The sequence below is a fragment of the Mus musculus genome, chromosome 3 (genome assembly GCF_000001635.26).
Source record: "Mus musculus strain C57BL/6J chromosome 3, GRCm38.p6 C57BL/6J".
Taxonomy (NCBI): Eukaryota; Metazoa; Chordata; class Mammalia; order Rodentia; family Muridae; genus Mus; species Mus musculus.
Window position 1 is genome coordinate 134,235,163 of NC_000069.6, and position 27,001 is coordinate 134,262,163.

At 40.2% G+C, this 27,001-nt stretch overlaps 1 protein-coding gene and 1 non-coding gene across 8 annotated transcripts; one reads left to right on the plus strand and one right to left on the minus strand.

Moving 5' to 3' along the window:
• Positions 1 to 981: 981 nt before the first annotated feature.
• Cxxc4 (CXXC finger 4) lies at positions 982 to 27,001 on the plus strand. 7 transcript variants are annotated; one of them, XM_006501568.3, is made up of 4 exons: positions 982 to 1,524; positions 1,650 to 1,725; positions 4,241 to 5,553; positions 5,670 to 26,931. In XM_006501568.3, the coding sequence occupies exons 3-4, from the start codon at positions 4,498 to 4,500 to the stop codon at positions 5,682 to 5,684; spliced, it is 1,071 nt and encodes a 356-aa protein (XP_006501631.1). In that variant the 5' UTR covers positions 982 to 1,524; positions 1,650 to 1,725; positions 4,241 to 4,497; the 3' UTR covers positions 5,685 to 26,931. The 7 variants fall into 7 exon arrangements, with proteins under 7 accessions (XP_006501631.1, XP_006501624.1, XP_006501626.1 ...); NM_001004367.4 differs by having other exon boundaries at positions 1,333 to 1,524; positions 22,891 to 26,928; XM_006501561.3 differs by having other exon boundaries at positions 4,241 to 26,931.
• On the minus strand, positions 5,343 to 5,421 carry Mir1895 (microRNA 1895). The gene has a single exon (NR_035435.1). It is a non-coding gene; the product is annotated as a microRNA 1895 (primary transcript).

Below are 27,001 nucleotides of genomic sequence, written 5' to 3' on the forward strand. Positions count from 1 at the left end.
TGACTGCCAAGAAGGGAACCAGGCTAGCCTGAGCTGTATAGCAAATTCTAGAAATTCCTGGGATACAGTGTGAGATCCCTTCTCAAAATCCCTTCCAAGTGGGTAGGGGGAAAGGAGAAAGAATCACATTTAAAAGGACTTAAACATTTACATCCTATTTCATGCCTGTTTCTTTCAGTGTGGACAGCATGTGTTTAGTGTATCTCGGTTTCTTTGAGGCAGGAAGGAAGGGGTTAATTCATAGTTGGATTTTATGAGTTTTATTTATATGCGATGTGTGCTAAATACTTATCTTTCAGTTTGAAGTATTTTCCCCAGGTGATGGGAAGTAAAAATGCCCATCACATTAAAATTAGTTAAAAGAGATCATTTAGATATGAAAGTAAAGTTTGGAATTAAAATTAGGGAGGTGGGATAGATATTTGACTCCTTGGAATTACCGGATGAAAGAGTAAAGGGGGAGGGCGAAGCTTTGTAGGGCAGGAAGACCCGGACACAGTGGGAATGGAAGGCGGTGTGGGAGAAGAGAGAAAGGCAGTCACAGACTGAGACCGGTCAAGCATCACATCAAATTTTTTACATTCCGGCATAATAACATTTCAGGGATTCGAACCAGCAGAACACCAGTCCCTTTCCCCCTTACTTTAAAACGATAATGATTCTCTTTTAAAGAGTCTCTCCCGGCCCCGCCAGGAAGATCCTTTAAAAGCACGCGACCGGGATGTGAAACTGAGAGAGTCTTCCTGCAGCACACAGGACCTCCCCTCTGTGTCTGGCACAGCTCTTCCCAGCTCAGCCAGGGAACCCAGACAAGTTTATTTACACACCCCCCCGCCCAGCGTGCACAAACACACCCGCAGAGAGCGAGGGCGCGAGGGGCGGGAACGCCCTCTCTTCCATCCCTTCCAAACAATTATCTGCCAGAAGAAAAAAAAAAAAAAAAAAAAAAAAAAAAAAAGCAAATCCTTCGCCGCGCCGGAGGCTGGCGGGGTGGCGGGCGAGCCGGGAAACGTGGCCGCGCCGGCGAGCTGGGGATTTGTGAAAAGGAGCGCTGGCCCGCGTGCGCCTCTTGTTCCCCGTGTAATTTGCAGCCAATCATCGGGAGGTGTCCGCGCCCTGCGTCCTGCTCACCTCGGCCCGCCCCCGCCCCCGGCTCCGCACCGCCTCCCTCGCCTTTCTCCGCGCTCCCCTCCCCCAGCCACCGCACACACGCACACACACAAACAGAGCGAGGGGGGGGGGGGTGAGAAAGAGAGAGAGAGAGAGAGAGAGAGAGAGCGAGAGAGCGAGAGAGAGAGAGACTCCCCGGCTCCCTCCCTCCCTCCCTCGCACACAGCGACTGGAGACGGACCGGGAGCAACGCGCCGGGAAGAGCAGAGACCACCGACAACAGCCCCGCGCTCTCCCACACACGCTCACACTCGGCGCTTTCCTCTCCACCCCCACCTCCTCCTCCTTCCACCCCCTCCACTAACACCATCTCCTCCTCCTCTCTACAACAAGAAAAAAAAAAGCCATTTACAGGTATTTTTTTTTCATCCGCATATTTATTTACCCCACCCCCCCATTCCCAACAGTTTGTTTACAAGTATTAAAGTTGTAATTGGGAGCTGCCAAGACACATCTGGATTTGTGTTTCTTTGTGTTAGGGGGTGATGTGCAACTAATTAAAGGCAGACTGGCAGCGTCTGTAAATTCTAAGGCTCCCCAAATAAAAAGAGACTGGTAAGTGATTGTTCTTTCTCTTCCTCTGGCTTCCCCGCTTCTCTTTCTCTCTTAAATGTTTGCTGTCCGGTGGGATTGTAAAAGTAGATTAATGCTGGTCTCCAGCAATAAAAACCGTGACTGTATTAATTAATTAATTAATCTGCACCGGCCCCTCCTCCTGAATGTTAAATATGACCTTTGATCTCCATGTCTCTGGTAGATCAGACATACAGTATTAGGCATGTACAGTCACATTGTTCAGAGGCAAAGCAGGATCATGAAGTATGGATGTTTATTTTAGCTTTGGTGTTAGAACTATAGTTATTGGTGTGTGCTTTATTTTGTTGCTAAATAAAAGCCAAACAATAGCTGTGGCTTAGGTACCTTTTTTTCATGCTCCAGGGATGCATTGATTAAACAATAATGACCTGGATGCTGGGCACAATCCTTTTCTACAGTTTCTGGTGGTATTGAACCTAGAGGAGGGAAGGGGGGGGGAGGTAGTAGCAATTGGAGAAGCAAGGACAGCTTGTTTGGAAACACCATGCTAAGACTCTGAAAGGGGGATATTAGATCCCTTCTTTATTTGGAACAAGGTCAAAAGACTAAAATGTTAGTGTCCCCTCCCCTCAGTGGGATGATGCCCATTGCATGGTTGGCGGAACTAGTTTCTAGTGACTAGCAGTTATTATGATCTTGCATCTTCAATGTAATTCACAGAAACGGAAGCTGTATGTGTATTCTTACTGTGTCTTTCCCCCCAGACCCTAGCAAGTGTCAGGAATATTTAGCCAGGAGGATTTGGGGGGCACCTTTGTATTGTCATCAGGCCTCAGAAGGGAGCAGTTTTCCCTAATGTGAAACCACAGAGGTGGTGCCTGAGTGATTAGGGACTTGCTGTGATTGAAGGATGCCTGCCAGTTTCTAATCCAGCCGGAGGGAGGTTCCTTATCTTGCTTTACTTTGCCTAATAGGGATTTGTTTACATAAACCCCCCTTTTTTTAGGGTGCCTCATCAGTAGACCTTGAAGTTTTCAAATTTGAAGTTTGGACATAATGCTTCATTAATCTAATTATAAGCATAATGACTATAATTGATATGCATTTGAAACTCTGAAATTTTGAGACAGAGATTGCTAGGCCCTCAGTTTTAATTCCACACCAACCTCTAGGCTTCAGAAGAAGCCAGAGAAAGGTACTCTGGCAAAGAAAAAAATAAATAGGGAAACAAAGAAACTGTTTTTTTAAGGTGAATATACATTTTATATTTTTGCTTTAATTCTTAGAAGGATATGATATAGCTCTCACCCTTAATAAACAAGCAGAACCCCTCTTCCTAATGCTTATTGATGGCCTGTAAGCAGAGAGAGAAATGCAAATACCCAGTTAGCATTAAACTTTCCTCTTAAAAAATAGCAAAGGGGGGAAAAAAACATCTTAACAGTTCTTTGGATAAAAAAACACCTGAAGGAATCTCCCTTCTCTTTATGCAAAAATCAGTGTTGGTGAATGATTTAAAAAAAAAAAAAAAACTCCCTTGCTTTCCTCCTTTCTTGGGAAGACACAGCAATCTCCATTAGAAATGATTGGGAGTATTCTTATAGGAGCAGCAGACACTTAGTTCTGAGCCTGTGACATTGCTTGTATTTGAGATCTATCTATACATTTCTTTCTTTCTACCTACCTACCTACCTACCTACCTACCTACCTACCTACCTACCTACATTCCATCTTTCTATCTCTCCTCCCTTTTTAAAGCGAGTGGTGCACCACCTTGCCCCTGCCACCAAATGGCTTGTACAATTGAGACCTGTCCTTGGTCCATTGAATTAAGACCCTAACAGAGCCAGCTGTGCTGGGATTCAAACTAATGACAGCAGACACAGAAGGACACTGTGGCAGCTGGTAGTTCTTTTTTTCCACCCCCCTCCTGCCTCTTTGGTTCAAATTGTATGTGGGCAGTCTTGTAGCTCTCAGTTGTATTGTGTTTGCTTACAGTTTATGCGCGGATGTATTGTAGACTTTCTCAGTACTTCATTTGCTAATTTCCGGTTCGTTTTCCTCATAGGGCCATTGCTGTTTCTACTTTACAGCATTTGCATGCCCAGGCAGCACTTGTTCACACATTTCATAATGTTTAAATGCCCTCTGCTTATAGGTAGTATCGCCCTCCCACCCCTGATTTGCATGTCTTTAGCACTCCAATTGCCCTTTTCCCTCGGCATTTGTCACCCCTGTCTTTCCTCTTTCCCTGGGTACTCTAGCTATTAATACATTTTTTCTCAGGAGGGTTACAAGAATAGGGGGAGGGGGAGGAGCTGTGCGGTGTGCTGTCGGGAGAGAGGGAGGGAGCAGGGCTTGGGAGTGTTGGGGGGGCGAGGGGGGTCACGTCTTGATGATTGTTATGCAAACGACCCGACTGGAGAACGTGGGAGCTTTCTGTGGTGTCTGCGGTGGGGTAGCGAGGGCGGCTGTTTATTTATTTTTAATTTTTTTCTGGTGCAGCTCGTTGGAATGACTTTCTTTATTTTAGTTGTAACAGTTGGAGGATAATGCAAAGGAAGACGCTGCTTGGGAAGTCACCGTCTGTGGACATGCGCCCCAGAGAGGACTAGAGCAGCCCTCGCCTTGCTCTCCCCACCCGGATCCCACTTTCCTGCACGGCCCGGCCCGTACCCCGACCCCACCATCACCCGCTTCCCTTCCCCCCACCTCTCCCCCTTTCCCACCCAGGTGTCGGACCAGGCGGTCCCCACTTCCACCCTGCACCCCTTCTTCCCCCCCTGCACCATGAACACCAATGTCTGCGTGGAGCCCGGGCCGAGCCCGGAGGCCCCGGGCTTGCCCAAGGAAAGCCACCTGCCCGAGGGGGCCCTGAACAGCCTTGTGGATTACAACTCGGAGATGGAGCGTTACCGCTCCTTTGCCACCTCCTTCTACAAGACCAACGGGGGCGCCTTCCCGCAGGCAGCCAAGATCGCGCGCATCACCACCCCCATCTTCCCCAGCAGCGCCGCCGCCGCCGCGGCCGCCGCGCGCATCGGCATGTCCCCGTGGAACTGCGACAACGCGGCCACCGCCGCCGCCACCGCGATGCTCTGGGGCAGCGGGGGCGGCGGCGGAGGCGGTGGGGGCGGGGGTGGGGGCGGCGGGGCCGGCAGGAAATCCTCCTCGGCCGCCGCCTCCTCCTCCGCCTCCTCCTCGGCGATCCTCCCCGCCGCCGGCGGTGGCGGTGGCGGCGGCGGCGGTGGCAGCGGCGGAGGCGGCGGCGGCGGCGGCGGCGGCAGGACCAGCATGCACCACCGGAACGACTCCCAGCGGCTGGGGAAGGCTGGCTGTCCGCCAGAGCCGTCGTTGCAAATGGCAAATACTAATTTCCTCTCCACCTTATCCCCCGAACACTGCAGACCTTTGGCGGGGGAATGCATGAACAAGCTCAAATGCGGCGCTGCTGAAGCAGAGATAATGAATCTCCCCGAGCGGGTGGGGACTTTTTCCGCTATCCCGGCTTTAGGGGGCATCTCATTACCTCCAGGGGTCATCGTCATGACAGCCCTTCACTCCCCCGCAGCAGCCTCAGCAGCCGTCACAGACAGTGCGTTTCAAATTGCCAATCTGGCAGACTGCCCGCAGAATCATTCCTCCTCCTCCTCGTCCTCCTCGGGGGGAGCTGGCGGAGCCAACCCGGCCAAGAAGAAGAGGAAAAGGTGTGGGGTCTGCGTGCCCTGCAAGAGGCTCATCAACTGTGGCGTCTGCAGCAGTTGCAGGAACCGCAAAACGGGACACCAGATCTGCAAATTTAGAAAATGTGAAGAGCTAAAGAAAAAACCTGGCACTTCGCTAGAGGTCAGAGGAGATGATTTCTTGTTTCCCAGTCTTGCCCCCTCCCTCCTCACTCCCCTGCCCTCTCCCCCACAGGGTTTCTTGTCTGGATTCAAGACGCAGCACCCCCTTTTCTGAAGCTTCTTGCAGGTTGAAACATACTGACATAGGTGGTTTGCAGAGGGCATGGCCTCTATACCACCCTCCCAGCTGCGCTTCACGGAACCGCCCTTCGGCTAGAGAGTGCCCCTCCTTTTTCTGTCTCTGGAAAAAAATGCAATTGGTCTAAGAATCCGAAGTTTTGCATCTGAGCATGCTTAATATTTTCCCTTGCTGTTTTAAACTGTTCCATAAGGAAAACCCCAAAACAAAAAGCTCTGTCCAAAATATTGAACATATTTATCATTCATATATACGTATATATGGACATACTATATAGGCCCAGACATAACACTACATATGTGGAACACAACTTACAGTATATGCATACATATTTGTATATAACATCTTTGTGTGTGTGTGTGTGTGTGTGTGTGTGTGTGTGTTCAAATGCCTGGATTCAGAGGGGGTGGTTTATCCTCTTCTAGAATAATTTTCTCCTGAGCCTAATGGAATGTTTTTGTTTCCTGTTTTATTTTTTGCCTTCCTGATCATTTTTTGAGCCAGCAGAGAGTATAGAAAGCTGATTGTCACCAGCCATTTTTGAGATGTGACTTTGAGTAAAATGATAATTACTTACTAGTGTGGCTAATGGAGAGCTTATTTTTAAAATAATTAATGTAGTTCCAGGAAAACTCCATTGTTTTTGTTGTTGTTTTAGACTTTATATTTCTCTTAGGTTCAGTATCTGACAAAGTAACCATTTTGTGGTTGCAAAATTACTCTAAACATAGGAAGGTTTTGGTTGGTGCCATATATGGTAAATGATAGTTTACTTTTCTTATAGGTCTTTAAAACAGACATTATTCATTGAAGTAATGGTAACATTAGGCTTTTAGTTGCACTTCAAAATAAGATTGATGTATGTGATGAACATTTTATATGATAGCCTAGTCAAAACACAGGAGGAAAAAATGAAAGATTACAGGTATATTGTTTTGGTAACATTTAGAAAGGAAATATGGACAGGCAATCACAGTCTGTGATGAAATCTAGAGAGGGAGGCTAGCTGGTTAGCTGCCTGTGCAAATGTGAGACAGGGCAATGGGTTTCCTGTTAGAGAAGGTTCTGTGGACCCGACTGTATGTTGAGTGACTGTCACAATCCATCCTGAGGAATTCTTAGTTGCACATTCTTTTAATTATCAGGAACATGACCTAAGGATGTCTTCTTTAAATCACTGAGAACTGTAGATTTAAAGAATAAACACAGAAGTTAAAGATTTTGCTTCTGTTTTGACTACAAAGAAGATGGATCATCTTGGTACAAATCAAGGCCAAGGGACTGGGGTTTCCAAAGTTAGAAGCATATAGACTACAATTCCATCACAACACTGCATGTGTTCCTCCTTCCGAAGAAACCAGGTCTACTTGGGAACCTTAATTGTGTCCCAGGGTTCTTCATTGTTCTTCCTGTGGGCAACTCTGGTCAAGCAAAGGTAACAGCAGCTACAGTACAGGTTTATGTATTCTCTCAGATGGCAAACACATTAACTTTTGCACTCTCTGTTGGGGTTTAATTTACCATAACTTCTTTCGTTCTGGAAGACCATGGGTAATTCAAGTTTAGCTTATGATGTGGACGTTTCTAATGAATGGCTAGTGAGTAGGATAGTATGACTTCTATTTTGTCCTAGAGAGTAGTCTGTAGGGTTACAGTTTTGGCATTGTATATCGTATAACATTGGCATTGTTATACCTCAGCTTTAGCTGTAGCCACTGGCACCACCTGTACACCATTGTAGGGAATGTAGTAGAGAGGAGAACTCAATAATTCTCTTCTATTTAGTCAGTAACCACTCCAGAGGAGTTTGTTATGAGTTCTGATAGGCTGCCAGCCATGTTTCTAGGCTGGTGAGTTCGTTTAAACTGGTTTCCTATATTTCTTTTCTGTGTCCCTTTTAATGGTTTCCCACAAACTTTTCAAAATTTTTTCTTCATAATTCCAAGCCTTTTAGAGTCATTTTTGTCTATGAAAATGAGCATTCCCAGAGCGTTGTGGCCTCACAGAAGGTGGAGAATGGGGGAGAGAATGCACGTTGCCCACTGCAGGCATTTTCCAAAGTGAGGGTTCCTTCTACCTACCAGGGCACGGTTACAGTTCAGGGCCATGATACCTCATGGAATACCACTGGGAAAAACAGAAGAAAAAAAAAAACAGTTTTCTAATTTGTCTGAATGTTTATCCAGGTCCTAAATAAAGTAATTGTGGTGTGATGCTCTCAAACCCACATGGAACCCCATGCAGCACTTGTCTTAAACTTGTCTTAAACTACCTTAAACCATTGAGCCAAAGCTGAAAGGTTGCCCTGCTGATCTGCTTTCCCATCACTAATTTGGTCCATTCCTATCTCAGAAGATGTTTTTGAGACTGGGTGGACTCTTGTCTGAGGTCCACGAATTGGATTTCAGCCATAAACTGAGTAGCTAAGACTTGTGGCTTTAACTTCTAGACACATAAGTAGTTTACATTTGCACACTACTAACAACTCTTACTCAGCACTCTAAACCTGTGTGCCTGCCTTCCCTTTGACCTGTTCTTATCTCAGAACCGAGACCAGAGGCATAGTCAGATTGCTTTTAGGCTGTGTAAACCAAGATTAAGATAGATGCACAGGATGTGCTGGGATTTGTGCATATATTCTCTTGAGCCCCCCTTCCTAGCCTTCCTTTAAATGTGACCTTCCCCTGCTTAGTCTCATTTTAAGAGCAACTTATGTTTATAGAAACCACTCCTTGTTGACATTCAGTATGGCAATACCCATGGAACAGTGTGTGCTCTCTGTTCTGTGTATTTGCATATGTCACTGCTCCTTCATCAATCACTACATTAACAAATAGCCACTAATTGTTAAAAGCAGTTGATACAAATGCATTGTGCTCCCATGGGACAGAACTTACTTTTAAGAATGTATGTCCTTAATTAACATTTACTTCCTAGATATAGTTAAAATATGACCATGTGGGAGATTATTATCATGTTAGGTTAATACTTGTGTCTCTTGTAGAGCTAATTCTTCAGATTGTATATACACAAACACTTTTTTTTCCTGATACAAAGATTTACCTTTTTAAAATATCACGACCTAATGTAACTCAAGGGAAAGAGACCCATGGGCAAGCCCCGCCTCTTAGTCCCTGAACATTGTTTGGGTGACATGACTGATCTCTGTGGGACAGCATTAGAGACCACACAGATCTGGTTTCCCTCCCATTAGCTGATTTATGGAATTGCATTAGGGAAGCTCTGCCTCTGGGAGGTTTCCCTGCCCCTATGCCTGCTCTCTTCCCTGCCACAGCTTTATAGAGAAGAGATGAGAAAACTGGAGCGGAAAAAAAAAGTTAAAAGGGTGCATATGTTTTTCTTTCTCTTTTCTCTCACTTAAAAAATAGGAAATGTGTTGATGTACCAGCTCCCAGTAATGTTTCTAGAAGCTTGAGATTCTAAAGGATTTGATTTAAAAAAAAATTCTGATATTATCAAGTGAAACTAGATAACTTGATTCAGAAAAGTGTTTTAGAAGTGGAGAGAGATACTACATACAAATTTAAAGTTCTAAGGGCCCCCAACCAATAGCAATTGTGAAATTCTAAATAAAGTATTGTGTCTGTAATTTGTGCAGAATGATGGCTGCCTGCTAAGAAAATGAATTTGTAGCCCACATCTAAAGTAGATGTGTCACTATCTAGTTCAAAGCTATAGAAAATTAGTAAATGACTGAACACTTCATAAGGATTTTGAAGTTTAGTGGGTTGTTAAAAAAGTATATATGCATAGATAAATATAATAAATCTTTCATATTTTAAGTTGAAACCTTTTCACTTTGTCATTTCATGTCGTAATTTCAAAATGAGTTTTCAATTTAACAATTTAAACTTGCTAGTAGGAAAAATGTTTAATTTATTTATTTATTCACTTTACAAGCCAATATCAGCTCCCCTCTGGGTGTCACCTCTCCACTTCCTGCTCATCAAGTCCCTGGGAAACTAGGTGTGTTCTCTCCCTCTAAAGGAGGGAAATTTTTTTCAATAAACTCCAAATAAACTGAAACTTTTTTGTTATATTAAAATACAACAAGGTCATAATCCAGGGGGAAGACCCAGAGTCTATAAATGATAAAGAAAAGAGCTCAGAAATGTTCAGTTTTGGTCAGAGATATAAGGCAGTTTCATCATGAAGATACTGAACTACCCAGTCAGCTGCTCTACCCACCACTCCATTCAGTCCAAAGGAGTTAATGTTGGTTTTATGCACACCAGAACTCAAGTTGTACATAATAAATCCATACGACTCCATCTGTTAGTTAAAAATATAATTGCTTATGAAAGTAAGATTTTTTTTTCTTCTTAAATGGAACTGATAGTCTCATCTGTCTACACAGCATGGAAAAATCTAAGTAGTAATTTACGTGGCAATTAGAAGTCACGAAATAAAATTGAAAAAATAATCTATAGACTATACCCTATATAGGATATTTCTTTGAAACTTAGACATCATCAAACAAGCCAAGCCAAAGACAAGACAACATTCAGAAAGACAATGAGGAAAAAATTAAATAACATTAAACTTTGGGCTTCAGCTGAATGGGATAAAGGTATTTGGAGAAGAGGTGGGTGTTTATTTAGCAATGAAGGCTGTAGAAGTTTCTTGCCTTGAAAGTTTTAATGATTTCATGACTGTTTTGCCCTTCTGTGCATCATCTATTTTTCTTTTGGATGGAATGTCAGGGTTCCGCAGAGTCAGACTTAGAGATCGATGCAGAACCGTTTGGCAAAGTGATCTGTAAGACTGGATTTAAAAGGTCTGCAGAGAAGATAAAGCAGTCCACCATATTTTCTCCAAGTACATTTTCCACCATATTGGAAACTGGAGATAGTAACTGCTATGAGCCCTGAAACCCTGTTGGGATGTTCATTTTGGATATGAAGTTAGACATTTACTTATTTTAATATTTCCTAGGACTAGGCTCGAATGTGTTTTTAAGACGTCGCAGGTCCTCTTAAAGGTCTATTACTCAATCAGAATTGACCAGGCGATCTGAATATATAGTTCACCTTTACTCGAAAACAATTCACTTAAATTTTGCATTGAAAAACTTTAATAATGTAGTGTCCTATTCAGTGCATTCCACATAAGCCAGGTGTGTTTCAATTTCTTACATTATACACAACACTTAAAAAAAAATCCTGATTAAGCCATCCAGTGGTATCTAGGTAAAGTAATAGGTTGAAGTTAGGATGTATTTAAATATTAAATTTTCTCCTATTAATAAGTTAATTTATGAAAGCAGAAGTGAGCTCAGAACACTTTGTACAGGGTGGTGATCGGAAGTGTGTTTTCCAGACACTTGGAAAGATATGAGGTGGTTTGGATGGAAGAAGCAGAACGGTTTTTGTAAAACCTGGTTTTTGTAAGAACTTGTTTTAAGGAATCTATTTTGTATAGGCTGTAAGTGCTGTGGGCATGTGTGTGCTTAATTTTTGTTCCTTCAGCTCCACCTCAGTGTTTATGCCTACCTTATACTTAGTATTTGGCATTGCTCTGGTATCCTTGGGAGTTCCATGGTACCTGAGCAGGGGTGTGGGAGTGATTTTATCCAAGCCATCTCTTGTTCTATCCTTTGCAGAGACACCTGCCCAGAAACTGAATTATTCTTCTGGGTTACTGAAAACCCTCCCTTCATCCAGCGGTGTGTTTTCTGTTTTCTATTGAGTTATGCTGTATCATACTTCACATGTGACAGATATTTAATAACGTCAAGTACTTAGCTCTGCGGGGTTTGAAGGGATCCTAGCAGGCTTGTTAGCTCTAAGTTAAAGCAATATAAAGAATTTTTTCCCCTTTGTGAAATTTACAGCCCATGTCTTAGTCTCCTTCAGGAGCTTGAGAATACATAGCTAGGTAGAAGCTCAAGCTTGCAGACTCTCCTCTCCATTTTCCTTAGTAATTATCACAACTCTTTTAATGCAGTTTCTTACTAATGGCAAAATGGTTACTTTTCCATGTAAGTCATATTCATTCTGTATTTATTTTATGTAAAATCAAATATAAATTATATTCAGGAAATATAATACTAGTTTCCTGGCTTGCCTTTTTTCCTTCCTTCCTTCCTTCCTTCCTTCCTTCCTTCCTTCCTTCCTTCCTTCCTTCCTTCCTTCCCTTCTCTCCTTCTTTCTTCCTTTCTTCTTTATTTTTTAATTAAAAAGGTGCATCAGGGCTATGTTGTCACATAGAAAATCTATGAAAAAGCATCTCCTGTCTCAGGCAATGCTTAAGACACTAGACAACTTCATTGAGAGAGTTATTCTCTATGTGACTTAGTTCAAGAGACTCAATATGAGGAAAGAATTAAATACTTTCTATAAATACCAGCCAGAGAAAACATTTAGCTTTGAAAAACTGAAATGTATATAATAGTAAACATTACTTAGATAGAAGATTCAGGTATCTGTTTAGTATAGATGTGAGACAGGTAAAAATGATTTTGAGGAAAAACTGAGAGGCTCTTAAAGAAGTGGAATTCTAACCACAGAAGTATCTTATCTTTTTGAGTTAAAAAAATATTAGGATGCTAAACAGTATATAGAAGGGCATTGGTCAAGATGGGATGTGGATCTCTTCATCCTTCCAGAAGTTTGAAAGTTTGCAGAGGGGGAAATAGGACAAAAGGAAGGAACAGATGTGCAAGATCTGACTTAACACATTCGGCTTGAGAGTGGGAGCTGCGGCCCTCAGTTTAGTGCTGAGTGAGTTCTCAAGTGGGATATCTGTGTCCCAGCTGAGGTTATCTTGATGTACGCCCTCGAAACACTTGGTAGCACAATTCCAGGGTACAGCTAAAACACTTCCAGGATAAGGAGAAAACACGATCCCATTTGAGTCTTATCTACATTTAATTTATATCTTAGCGAGCAGTCTAAAAAGTTGCCAAAAGTGTTGAAGCGGGAGAGAACTCTGCTGAAAGTGCTATTCCTTGCTCAGCATAGCAGACCATAACTGGATGATTGATAGAAGCATCCGAGGGATAGAGATCAAGTCGGAGGAGGAGAGACCGTGGCAGGTGCCTGTAGAGCAGGAAGAGTGATGGGCAGTTCTGTGGATTTCAGCAAATCTGGCAAATTCTGAAAAAGATGTATTTTCTCTAAAACTTCCTAAAGCATGTAGAAGGTGATGAAATAACTTTCTTTAAAGGAAGAAAACCACTGAAATGTAATTCTGTGGAAATGGTAGTGATTAGCTTTGGTATGTCAGAGGTCAAAAATTTTTTGTGCTGGGAGATGAGTATGCTGTGGAAATGTTTCTGTAGGCTAAGTGATGATTTTAACGGAGTTGAAATAAGGGAAAGAAGGAGATATAGATCATGAAAGGTGAGCTGCAACACTTTTATTAAATCTCAAGTCTGCATTTTACTTTTTGTTCACAGAAAACAAAATAAAGAGTACTGCCTTGTCTCCATATCCAAAGAAATTTGTTTTCTATTTGCTGCAAGGCTGCATTGTGTAGTGTTGGGGATCATTTTGAGTGTGGTGTCTCTCTGGGTTTCCCTCCTGGGTGTCCCTTCACATGATTATGGATTTGAGAGACATGGGGTTCAGTTGAGATTGATGCTGAGTTTTGTCAGGCTGCAGGAGAGATTGTTAAACTAATTCAGGGCTTGTATATCAGAGGAACATGATATCAGTTTGTTGGCTCCTTCAGAGAAAGTGGAATAAAGTAGAACAGAGCAGAAAATATATGGATGTGCCACAGGCAAGTAGTACTCCTCAGTGATGGTTTCCGCTGCATTAGGCGGGTGCGGAAAAATATGAAGGTGTTGGCTACTTTCAAATAAAATTTGGAAAATGTTAGCAATAGCAGTTACACAACTGATCATATCTTTAATGAGAAAGGACATTATATTTGAACGTTTTTTTAGTAAGATGAGTAAAATGTACACGTTCTATAAACAGCATCTCTTGATTCCAAGACAGGCTTCTGCCTATGTTGTGCATTCACAGAGCTGGTAAGAGTGTGGTAAAACACTTGGTAAACTAGACTCAGCTAAGCACATTTAGGCAGGAGCTGCTACCTTTTAATGTTTGAATGCAACTTCAGTAGATACATGGATGTGTATACAGACAGCTACAATGTGTCCAGGTTTAAGGAAGCCCTTTTCCTTCTTTCCAACTGCTGTCTGCCAGTACCTTTATGATTCCCTAACTCAAGATTTTAGTCCTTTATCTAAGGTTCTTAGTTACTTCTTCTTATGTTCAATTGCCATCTAAGAAGTGAAATAATTATAAATTGGAGACTTGAACGTTTAGACAACTCAAGAAGCAACTGCACACTTGTGGACCTGGTTCACCCCAGTTTTGTTCTCCATACTGGATAAGGGGCACAGAGATAGGGTGACTGCAGTGCTACTGTGGGTGGTCTTTCATGTCATATTAAGAATTTTTTGCTGTATTTTGAGGTATATGTTATAGGCTCTGAATAAGGGAAGGGGAATATTAGAAACACAGGGTGTACAGAGTGGGGGAAGAGCACAGGCAGGCTACAGGATGCTGCAGATTGGGAAAGCATTGGGCTTTAGGTCACTCTTGAGTCTGCTCAAATCAGAAATAAACAGCAATTGTTAATGTATTACAGTTTGTGAGATGTCTCAGATGGTTCTGGGATCAGGCCCATTAGAACCAGTCAGACTTCTTTTCCTTCACTCATCACAATGGCAAAATTAGTTCCAGAGAGATTAGCTGGGCTTAGCTTTTCCTTGCCTTTGCTGAATTCTTTCCAACCTGCTCCCTCTCTCTTCTCCTTTCCTTTGTTTTCCTCTTTCAATTTTCTCTTTAAGAATAAAATTCAGCTATTCAGTTAGACACAAAGGAAGGCCAAGGTGAGAAGATTAAATCCTCAAAATTAACTAAGGATAGTGTTTAGGTAAACTTGGTTAATTATTAACAACCAAGTACTCAAAGATGTGAGCATAACTTTAAGGTAGTTGTAAGAAAAGATTCTGGAAAAATATTGAATTGAGCATATGGAAAAGATTCCAGAACAAAGGTGAATAGATTATTGCTTACTATGGATTATAAACACATCCCGTGGCAAAAACAATAGAATTGTTCATTTATTTTAAGAGACCACGTTTGCACAAATATGTAGAAAAACCCATGAACTTTTCCTGAGGGTGAATTGGAACCTATAGACTGGAGTGTTGTGGGATGTGGTGATCCTCTGGTGTCAAGGGAGTGGAATCCTTCATATGTGTATCTTCTAAGTGTAAGTGAACCCACATATACTCTCAGTGATTGAGGGCACATTTAAAAAAAAAACAAATTAAATTAAATTAATTGTTGCTTTCAGATTTTTTATTTTAAAATTACTAAGGAAGACAAGGAGGTCAATGAAAAATTGTGAACATTCCTTGTACTGGTGACTCTAAGTTGAAAGCAGAGAGAGAGACAGAGACAGAGACAGACAGAGAGAGACAGAGAGAGAGAGAGAGAGAGAGAGAGAGAGAGAGAGAGAGAGAGAGAGAGAGAGATGGGGCAAAGAGAAAGGAGAAAGGAGAGACTATTGGGAGGTACAGCTTCAAGACCTTGTGCTGTTTCTTGGAGCAGGGCTCTAGCCAAGCGAAGTGTGTTGCTGATGGTATCTAATTGCTGGAGCTACTTAGAAGAATGTTCTCTGAATTTCTCTGGTCAATTTAGGAGCATAAAACCCTCACGGGGTTCTAGGCTGGGTCTCTCTCAGTGGCTGAGGGTTACCAGAGGAGATGTTGAACAACTTGCAAGTCCCTGACCTGGATCAAAACATTATCCAACTCACACCTTTATGTAATATCAAAAAAAATATTTCTCCAGTCTCCATGTCTATAGGAATGAGAGCAACCACAAGACCGGCTAGGGATCATAATTGTAACTACGGGGGTAAATTTTAATAAAAGTCTATTTCAGTCTTAGCTCTGATAAGTACTAGAAATAATCTATAATTTTCTCATGGTTGTGAAAATATCTCTTCTTGTTTTCAGCAAAAGAGTGGTGTACTTGATAGAAATTCAGGATCGTAGCAAAAGTTTATTGCAAGTTTCAAAATTATTAAACAACTTCATCATTTTTTAGTAGCTATTTTCTCCTAAAGGCAATATTGCGGACAGGAATTAGCAGGTCAGCATCAGGGAGAGAGGGAGGGAGGGAGGGAGGGAGAAAGGGAGAGAGAGAGAGAGAGAGAGAGAGAGAGAGAGAGAGAGAGAGAGAGAGAGAGAAACAGAAATATATTCAGATCCTAAAGCCAGATATATTTCTATATATGTATACTCTAATACAAGCTTGCAGAAATATAAATAACACTGGTACATTTAAATTATTAGCAGTGTAGCTTATGTTTCATTAACATAAATTTTACATATTTATTTTTGTGAGCCATAGCTTTATGTAGCCCAGGTTGTCTCACAGTAGCTTGAGATCACCTTGTTTCTCTTGGCTACACAAAGTGCTGAGATCACCACCATGGCCAGTTAATTTTACAGTTTTAATTTCAATGTTACTCTTATACCCTGTTTACATGTAAGATTAAAATTATCATATGGAATCATTTTTGTAAAATACTCTTGAAAACTGTGGGTCACTGAAAAAATTACCTATTTCTCTATAGTGTGATGCTACTGTATCAGAGTGACTTCTTTTCTGTCCAAGAACATTTTAATCACTAAAATAGCCATATATGTCACAATAATCTTACTCATCTGTTGGGCTGTAGTGGTTTCAAGTATTTTTTTTAACCACATGTAACTATATGTAGCATGTATCAAGGTTCATGTTTAAAGAAGTTGTTTGCAATAGATATTAGGGACAGAAAGTACATGTCCTTTGGGTTCATGGTGTCCACATGTTATTTGTCTTCGCTCTGACTCCATCTCTTCCCAAGTACTTGTCTCAGCCTCTTTCCCTAACTGGCTCAACCCTCACATGCACTTAATTCCCTTTTAGTGTGGTTTTCAAGTGTGTCCTTCTGTTTACAGTTAGCTAGGTTTGCCTCCTACATCTTACCATCTTGGTGGTGGTAGTAATGGTGGTGTGGTAGAAAGAGTAACAGGAGCCACCCCCTACAGAGAGCAGAGCCTGAAAATGCACTGGCTAGCCCTTCACCATCGACCAGAGGAATCCGAGTGTCAGTTTATAATGTCAGATGTCAGTTTAGAAGCCAGGAAGGGGGAATGCACCTTCCAGTCACTGGTTCTGTATTTAGTACGTGTCCTCCTTTAGATATTACCAGTCAGTGGTATCACTATAGTTATTTTTACTTACTTCTAAATATCGACCAAAGAGGAGTTATGTGCTAAAGGAATCATTTACAGGAGAAACACATCTGATATGTTATGATATATATATATATATATATATATATATATATATATATATATATATATATTGATATATATTGATATATATTGATATATATTGATATATATCCCTCAGGTATATTAATAAGCCTGAGGAAGAAAGAGAGGTGTAATTTAAAACTAGAGAGCTGGGGGAAGTGACGAAAGTCTATAATCCCAGCACTCTGAAAACTGAGGAATTTTTAGGCCAGACTGGAACACAATGAGATCTTACTTAAAAATACCAAACAAAAAAAAGAAAAAGAAAAAAGAAAATGTTAGAAAGTAAAATCATACTCCTATTCACATATCTAATAGGAGTTAGTTTTTACTCTAAGGTTATTTTTTATTTATTAACAGTACATTCCAAGGCATCACATTAATCACTGGTCATAAATTCATGGTTTTCTCATACCTGATTATGTTCTATCTATACTCTTTAGTGGCCTAGTAGTAGACTATGCTTTTAACAGTATAACATTTAAAGACGAAGTGAAAAAAAAAGAGCAAAATCTGCTTCCCTTTGCTGGATATCACTTTAAACCATAATTAACTAAAGATTTTACTTATGTATAAACATATGTTAAGGTATATGTGCGTGGTATGTGCAACATCTATGGTATTGTGCCTGTCGCAAATCTCCAAGTAGATTTTGAAATTCACTAGGAAGAAACAACACATTTAATGACATCTTAATTTTATTTTATAAATCACACCAGAAAAAAAAAAAAAGGAAGTCTTCCATTATCAGGAACCCTTTTGATTTTGTTTACTCAAAAGAACAAAACCCTAAAGTTGAGAGGTTTTTTTAAAACTACAAAAAAACAGTCAGATGCTAACGGACAACAGTGAGAGTCTGTTACCTTTTGTCTTATTCATTTATGTCATTTTCATTGCAGGTTCTCAGAGATTCATTAACGTCTTTAAACTGTAGCACTAATATGTAGGTTTAAATGTAGCAAGAATTTCAAAACTCAAGGCTTAAGGCGTCCCTGAGTCTAATTTGGTGGCTTTCCCAGGAAGGTGATATCCCAGAAAGTCTCCAAGCAGCGTTCATTGGCTCGTGCACCCTGAAATTGCATGGACTTTGGCTGAAAAACATTTTTTTCCCCCATCACAGTGTGAAAATCAGAAACTGATTCGATGATGTGGGTTCCACTCACTGTCAATAACCACATGGAACTGTATTTTTAATCAGTGTGAGAATACTGCTATTCTCAAATTCTAACTCTTTAAAACCATTGTGTTAGATTCCACCCGCTTCACGGTAGAAATTTTGAAGGCCCCAGGTGAATGATGGAATCCTTTGTTTTAGAAAGCAATGCAAACAAATATTAGCAAAGTATTTTATCATTCTCAGTCGAAAATCTTAGTGCCACCTTCCTTATCTCTATTTAGGAATTCGTGCATTCCGTTCATTTTTGGCATTCCGGTGTAGTATGGTTTCTAAGTGTGTCCTTCTGTTGATGGCCATAGCTAGGTTTGCCTCCTACATCTTCCCATCTTGGTGATGGTAGTGAGGGTGGTGTCAGAGGAACAGGTAGGAAGGCTTTGGTCTTTGAAACCTCAGGTGTAACTTCAGGAAAATGTTTTACTGTGGCAAGTGCTGCCACATTCCCCTCTCTCTGCCGTATCTATTGAGCTAAATGGTCACACACCACACTCACATTTGTCCAGTTTTAGATCCTCCACCTCCCGCTTTCAGGAGGTGAATTTTGTTTAAGCTGCACATGCTTCTAACAGTAATGTACAGATGCATATTTGACCCAAAGACACCAACGTAGCAACCCTCACTTGATGGGTGCCCAAAATAAGAAACCGTTTTGGAATCTTTTTGGAGCTGAGCTTGGGGCTTCTGCCTTACTTGAGGCTGTTTTGTTTCTTGTTCCTTATTGAGTTAGCAAAACTTGATACTGTAATATTTACTGTTAAGTTTTGGGGTAAATGTAAAATGCCATTCTGTCCTTGAAGAACAATCTTGCTTTGAAGCATTACTTAGGGGATAAACACATACCATTCTTTCAAGGCTGAAGGTCATTTTCTATCTGAAGAAAAAAAATTTTTTTCAGCAGGCTTGATAGCAATGTCAGGAAGAGGGACAGTGGGGTGGGGTTGGGACCTGCAGCTTTCTCCACAGGCCTCATGGGAGCCAGGCTGCCTTAAACAACATGATCACCTCAATGTTCTTCATGACCTCCCATCCCATTTCCTTCCAAGGGAATCTGGTCTTCCTGTCACTCAGGATAAGAATCCCCTGTAAGCACCACTGAGCTCCAGGAAGTCACAGTAATCTTATCAGGAGTGCGATTCCCCGGCTGGGACTTTGAATTTATCTAACTTGGAGGTATCTGCTGAGGGCATCTAATCCCCTGTGTGGATGTGCTGAGCCTCCAAACAATTTACAGTGGTCCTCTTACAAAGATGACCTCCTTAGTTGACAAAGGCAGAAGATGTGTGTCCAAATTTGTACAGACTAATCAGAAATCCGTGATTTAACCCAGTACTTCTATGAAAACAGTTGCTTCTACCTGCTTGACTGCAAATAACTCAGCCTCACCCTCAAGTAAATTTCTGGGGAGCCTAAATGAAAATTGGGTAGTACCTAAGTTTTGTGTAGCCTCTAGGACTCTAGGACTCTAAAGAACTTTTGCTCTCCTTTTAATCCTTATATGAAATTGGGAGGGAAATTGTAAGTTTCTGGTAAATATTTGATAATTTGTACTAATTATTGCACGGTGGTTTTCCTAATTAGTCTTATGTGGTTTAGGTAATTTCTTCCCTTTTTTCCCCAACTTTTATTAGATATTTTCTTCATTTATATTTCCAATGCTATCCCAAAAGTCCCCCATACCCTCCCCCCCCCCACTCCCCTACCCACCCACTCCCACTTTTTGGCCCTGGCGTTCCCCTATACTGAGGCATATAAAGTTTGCAAGACCAAGGGGTCTCTCTTTCCAATGATGGCCGACTAGGTTATCTTCTGATACATATGCAGCTAGAGACACGAACTCTGGGGGTACTGCCATTAGTTCATATTGTTGTTCCACCTATAAGGTTGCAGACCCCTTTAGCTCCTTGGGTACTTTCTCTAGCTCTTCCATTTGGGGCCCTTTTTGTTTTTTAAGTTTTATGACCTCAAAGATCTTTTTTAAAAAAAAAATTAGATATTTTCTTTATTTACATTTCAAATGTTATTCTCTTTCTTATTTTCCTCTCTGAAAATCTCCTATTACCTCCCCCCTCCCCCTGCTCCCCAACCTGCTCACTCCCGTTCCCTGGCCCTGGCATTCCCCTATACTGGGGCATAGAACCTTCACAAGACCAAGGGCCTCTCCTCCCATTGATGACTGTCTAGGCTATATCTTAATGCAAAGAAAAGCCATTTTAAAAACTTCTCTGCTTACCTTCTCTACTCCCCTGCCTGGGGATACTTTCTGACCTCAGCACAGCGTACAGTTACATCACAACAGAGCTTCACTGGGTGCTATTTTGTGTCAGGGATCATCACTAGAGAAACCTTTGCCTTGCTTCCCTCATGGCTCCTTTGTGATGGATTCTTAGTGTTAGCAAACACTGAGAAAGAACCATCTTTTCCTTACCACAGTGGCCTTTGAGTCTAGGAAGCATGTAAGAATCTTGCTTTCACGAAATACTGCAAATAACATGGAAGAGCAGACCTCGGATCAGGAAGAACAAAGGTAGAAAATAGCTTCAAAGGCATAGCTAAGGCATAAGGAGTTCACCTCATTTAAGAAACGTACGCTGTATTTTTTCTGTTTACCTCCATAAACATATCTGTGTATCAAGATCCATGACTGCATAAGTATATATTTATAAACTTGCTTCCAGTTGGCATCTGAGAGTAAGTTGGCATCTTTGTCATACATATACACACAAATGTGCATATGTATGAGTATATATGCACATGTTTATTTTTCGTATGTGAATCTGAGTGTAGATATATAATTGCACAGATAGACTTGGATCTAATGTATCTTGTTAAAAATGACTACATTTATATAAATAAACTTACTTATATAGAATTTATTCTTAGTTGGCATCAGAAAGCAAGGTGGCATCTGGTAGAACATTTCAGTTTTCATTTCCTGTTTTTTGCATGTGTGTGCCTGTGCTCACGGCATGCATGTGTGTGTGCATGCACGTGTGTGTGCACATACATGCATGTGCGTATGTGTGTATGTTCATGTGTGTGCATGTGTGTCATGTGAGTGCCTGTAAATATGAATAATAGAATGGGTGTGTTCTTATTGCTTTATATAATTCTCTCAGTAATGACTAAGTAAATGCAACTAGAATTATATTTATTACAGTTGGTATTCAAAAATTAAATTTAGAAAGTGGTTAAGGAATTTCCACAAACAAAACCAAATGATGGAGGTTCAGTATGCACAGTGAGCTAGAAAGAACAAAACTGATTAACACATCAGTAAGAGGAATCAAAACCGAGCAAAATAAGTGCTTATTTTATTGAGAATGGTAGACCTTTTTGTGCTTTGCGAAGGTACAATTTAATTTTTTGTGTATGCATGCAAATTTGTATTATATAACTTACAGTAACTTAATTTGTCTTAATATTTGAAGCTCATGGTTCTTTTTAATACTGTTAGTGCCAATAGTGCAAATGAAATCTACCTTCCAAGACAGTTACTTTATTCACTTAAATTTCTTTAACAACAAAAATGATATAGGCTTAAGATCCAGGTCCAAGACAAAGAAAGGCACTTGAAATATAGTAAGTAACACACACACACACAAGGTCATACGAATGACATTCTCAAAAGAGAGAAGTCGAAATTCTGACTTTAGATAACATAGTAGGCTAATACAGAATTTTATTGTCAATCAACATTAAGATGAAAGGAGAATGGCAACCAGATTACTTATGTACGAGAAAGTAAATCAAAACCAACTTCAATCATTAGAGCACTTTGTAATTTGTAGCACATTTTTCATGTGTATTCTAATAGGAAATTCGAATGCTATGAACATTCTCGTAAGAAATATATTAAAATAGAACATATATAATAAATCTTACTATATTTTAATATATATTTTAAGAGTGTGCACACACACACATACACACACAGTCACAAAGTAGCTGGCTGGTTGGCAACATGAATTTTGTGTATCAGCTTGCCCCCATAAAGAAATGCTTTACTCGGCTCTGACATTAACCCTTACACAAGTTGCATATGTATGTATATACTACAACTTTGAATGTAAAACTTCAGGTTACTTCCAGGTGACATGCTTGTTCATGTAATGGGCGGAATAATTCAGTCATAGTCACTTCGACTATACAGAAGAATTATATGACTCACATTGAGGACGGCACGCGTAGCTGGTTATGATCTTTTACAATTTAGAAGATAGGTAAATGACCATCATGAAAGATCTATTTCCTATGTCATAGTGTGGCTATGTCATCTATGTCCAGACACAAACATAATCAACATAAAGTGATATGGGTTTCCTAGGAGGCAGCCACAGAATTTACATACAGGTACGAGTTGTTCTTGCCATTAGCTAAGACCTTGAACATCTTTTAATTGCTACACATATCCCAGGATGTATTTCATTTATTTTAAGTATATAATGTGTTTCAGTCGTTAGGGTCAATCAATTAGTATTAAACTGAATAATATAATTTTTATATTTTAAGATTATGCATTTCTTCATTTATTATATGTTGCTTGTATATGTCCTTGTGTTCTGTATGGTTGACTAAAACTATTGCTGAATTGGAAAGGAGAAATATCTAATTTTATATTGACATAGAAAGAAAGCTTAACCTGTTTTCTTGCTCTTTTTTTTTCTTATAGAGAACACCTGTTCCCAGCGCTGAAGCGTTCCGATGGTTCTTTTAAAGCTGTAGTGTATCTTATTTTCAAGGCATTTGGGAATGAAGGGCAAACTAATGTCTTGTTTTAAGAAACCGCTTAGTCCACCATTGAAGAAATTATCCAGAAATTATTTTCATTTTATGTATAGGGATTTCTTCAAAAAAAATCAAAAAACAAAAAACAAGAGGAAAAGAAAACACCAACAGCAACAACAAAAAAAAGACACATAAAATTAACAGGGAAGTTTGGGGAATTGGCCAGTTTATTTACTTTCAATACACTGATTCTTCCTTTGATGTATTTAGCTCTACTAGTGAAGTTGTTGTCTATTTTGAAAGTGGCTGTAAAAAAAAATAATAATAATAAGTTTGGGTAACCCCCGACTGTAAAATCATGTATCTTTGCAAAGTACATATCTATACTTCATTTTCAAATATATGTGTTTCAGTACTGTAAACTGTACAGATAGCAGCTTGTATTTTGTGTGTTTAGACACAAGGAGACAATCATGTCTGAGCATCTATGGAGATTAACAGTTTGTACACAACACTATGGTTCTGCAAGTTAAAAATCTGGAGCAATAAATTTTAGCTTTAAATATTTTTTGGCCAGTTGTTTTTAGAAGCAGAAACAACACCGGCGGGTGGTTTTCATGCATCTTTGTGTAGAGGCTTGTTGGCTGGTTTGTCAAGACTAAAAGATAATGCCGCATCCAGCAATGACCTTCGGTTGTGTTGATATAAGAGGGAAAGCTACAATGAAGGTTGCAATTAATCTTTTGAGCACTGTATTAGAGTAGTGGTTATGCACTTGCATTGCTTACAAACGAGCTGTACAGAGGGGATACCCCCGGATATTTAGTGTAGTTGACATGTTTGGGTTGCACTGTAAGGGGAGTACGCTGAATAGTTGGAAAATGCAGATTCAGTTCTATCTTTTTTAATTTTTTTTAATTGAAAATGTGTTTTCTAGGCTAACCTTATCAGATCATAGAAAGACAAATTCATGCCTGACACCACTTTTTTCCCCTAGGCATACACAGGTTGTTTAAGCTTTTTTATTCTTTGATTATTATTTTGCTTTGGGGAAGGGTAAGAAAAACAAAAACCAGAGAGTATTCAAAATGTTTGAATTCTGTGTATGACGCTGGATGGGTAGGTTTAAAACAATGCTCAAATGCATTGAAGCCTACTTTAAGGCATGACTGGGCTTATTTTCAAGTTCAAAATAATCAAGCACATTGGTTAAAAGGGAGGCTTTTTTTTTTTGTTTCTTTATCTTCCTTTCCTTAGTCTCTCAGTTGGACCACTATTCTTCCCCAGTCTCTCATGGAACACCCACTGCTTCCCTCCCCTTTCTTACCACTGGAAGCTTTCTTTTCACTGAAGCAAGGCCACAGTGTGAGGAATTTCATAAAAACAAGACAGCCCATCCCCCACTCCCACCTCAGAATGCTTTATAGAACCAGGGCTGCCTCACCCTGTACGAGTTGGTTTGCCTAGAACAGTCTTGCTTCTCAAAGGATGCCCATCCCAATAAGACAACTAGCCTAAAAGAATCAGTTTCAGGAATAAAACATAGTTTAGGAAAGACACAAAGAATAACAAAGTTGCCGCGTCACTTACCTCTTTGTTCTTTATGACCACCAGACAGGTTAGCCAGCTGAATCAAAAGGAAAGCAACAGGAGAGATCGATAAGTCAGCCAAGACTTTAGAGTCTAAAGGGCTTCAAAAGCTGACAGGGGAATATTTTAAAAATTTCATTTTAGATTTGAATGGAAAGAGGGATGACATTTTTTTTTTTCTAAAGGCAGGTCAAATACTACGCCATCATTGGTCATCTGGATGAGAGTATAGTAGGTTTGTAGGACGCAAGTGTAAGGCACCAGTGGGACGAATGTGCCTGGCTAGCATACCAGTGCTTAGTCTGCAGTATGGTCAAGCAGCGTTTGTGAGGAAAATGTATTATGTATTACACCTGCCTATGCTTAAAAAGAGGGATGAACTCATCAAAAGGTAAAATGTGCTGTGTATTACTTTTGAGATAGCATTCTCCTCCGTGTGAATTCCCTAGACTGTTTGAAGCTATAATTTCTGTTTCTGCTGTAGGACCAATGAGAGTTCTATGATTTCTTTATTTCTTTATTGTCCCACTGTCTGTCTGCCTGTCTGTCTGTCTCTTTACAATTTTTACTTTATTATTTTATTTTATTCTTATTTTGGACAATTTGTTAGTGAACTATGAGCACGTGAAAATTTATTTTCACACTTGAATGGGACGCTTCCCTTGCTTATGTTAAGAAAAAAAATGATTATAAATGAAACCAATTTCCTTTCAGACTGTATTAGGCACACAATAAGGACCTCATAGCAATGTATGGAAAGTCAAAAACTCAAGGTGGTATTGCATATCTTGATATATTTTTCTGTTTGTTTGTTTGTTTGTTTTTTGGCTTTTGTTCTAAGACAATGAATTTGTGTATTGTAAATGTGTTGTTTCACATGGCTGTCCATTTATTTTTAAGTAGAGGAATCTGTTTGTTACCATGATGAACAGTGTGGCCTTTTTTCTTTAATTTTTTTTTTTGCATTTTCATTATTAACACTAATTGCTCTTATGCCACACACTTCTTATGTTTCCTCTTAAACTCAGTTTACAAAATGTAGGGTACAGATAGAGTTCTCACTGGTGATGGTGAAGAAATGAGCCTTCTACATTACCTCTAGTTTTCTTTCTCAAGTTTATCTACATACCAACAGCCTGTAGCCTTAGGGCAGTGAAGGGATGCCTGTGTATTTTCTTTATTTCAAAAATGTAAATGAAACATAACTTTTAACAGCGGCTCACTGTGTGTCTCATTTTCCATACCAAGGAAATTTAGAAGTTAGCAATCAGATTGTAGGTCGTATATATACAACTTAAAACTGACATGCCAGACCAGATGTTGCTCAAGCTGCTGGAGAAGTCCACGTACACAAGAGTCCAGTCTTCACGGATGCCATTCCCTGGCAGCATTTGAGGGGAGTACAGGAGAACATGTGGGCCGTTGGCACATAGTGTGTTTTGCAGATGCTCCATCTAGCTATTCCTTAGCACACCAGAAGAATATTATAATGCAGAGCTCTGTCTTTATTGACTTTCAGACTAAAGTGACTTTCTGTTGGACTCCTCTTCTCCTCATACAAACACAGAGGCCCACTCACAAAGTAGTACTGACTCCATCCAGATTACATGAATAGTAAATATCTTCCCCTAATGTATGGGTATGCAAAAACGTCTCCTGTTTTGTTTAACCCCAAACCTTCCATTTCATACTAAGCAATCACAGGGAGTGAGAGACAATGGGCTTGTTATGAATTAACATTAAGTAATCATGAAAGGAATGGAATGTTCCATCCTTTGTCAGAAGCCCTGGTGTGGATGTTGTTCAATTAGTGCTAAAGCATAGAAAGACTAGCTGATTGTATCAGTAATCAAAGAAAGAAAATAGAGACACAGTTAAATGAAGGCACGAGTCAGGGTCAAATATGTTGAGCAGAAAGCTGTAGTGGGTCTTTGATCATGGTGAGATTCACAGCGATATCAAACAGTTGGTTCTCATGTAACAGCTAAATGTTTCAGATTTTGTTTTTTATTAAATTTGACATTTCACACTGAGATCTGTATTCCTAGCGAGTAGAACACAGCTCCTGTGTTCAGAGGGATTCCGTTCCACAATTGACAAATAGATATTTCAGGACATGGGCCACCAAGTGTACTCCGTTCCCAGTGTCCTCCCGTTCTGAACTGTGCAGTTATCGGTTACATTTTCTAATAGATATTTGTGTAAAAGTGTATGTAAGCTTGTGCAGTTATTTTAAAAAGCAGTTTTGGAAAACAGTGTATTTATTAAAGAAAAAATCACTTATGGGGCATGTACAAAACTGTAAAAAAAATTAAAAATCACTTCAATTTGCCCAGTAAAGTTGTTTTTGTGAGATTTCTGTGTTGTTAAATAAAGGACTTTAGTACTCAAAGTATCTCCATTTTTCCATGACAAAATTTTATTTGTGGGGTTTCCATTAATAAACACAGTTCTGAAAAATCTAA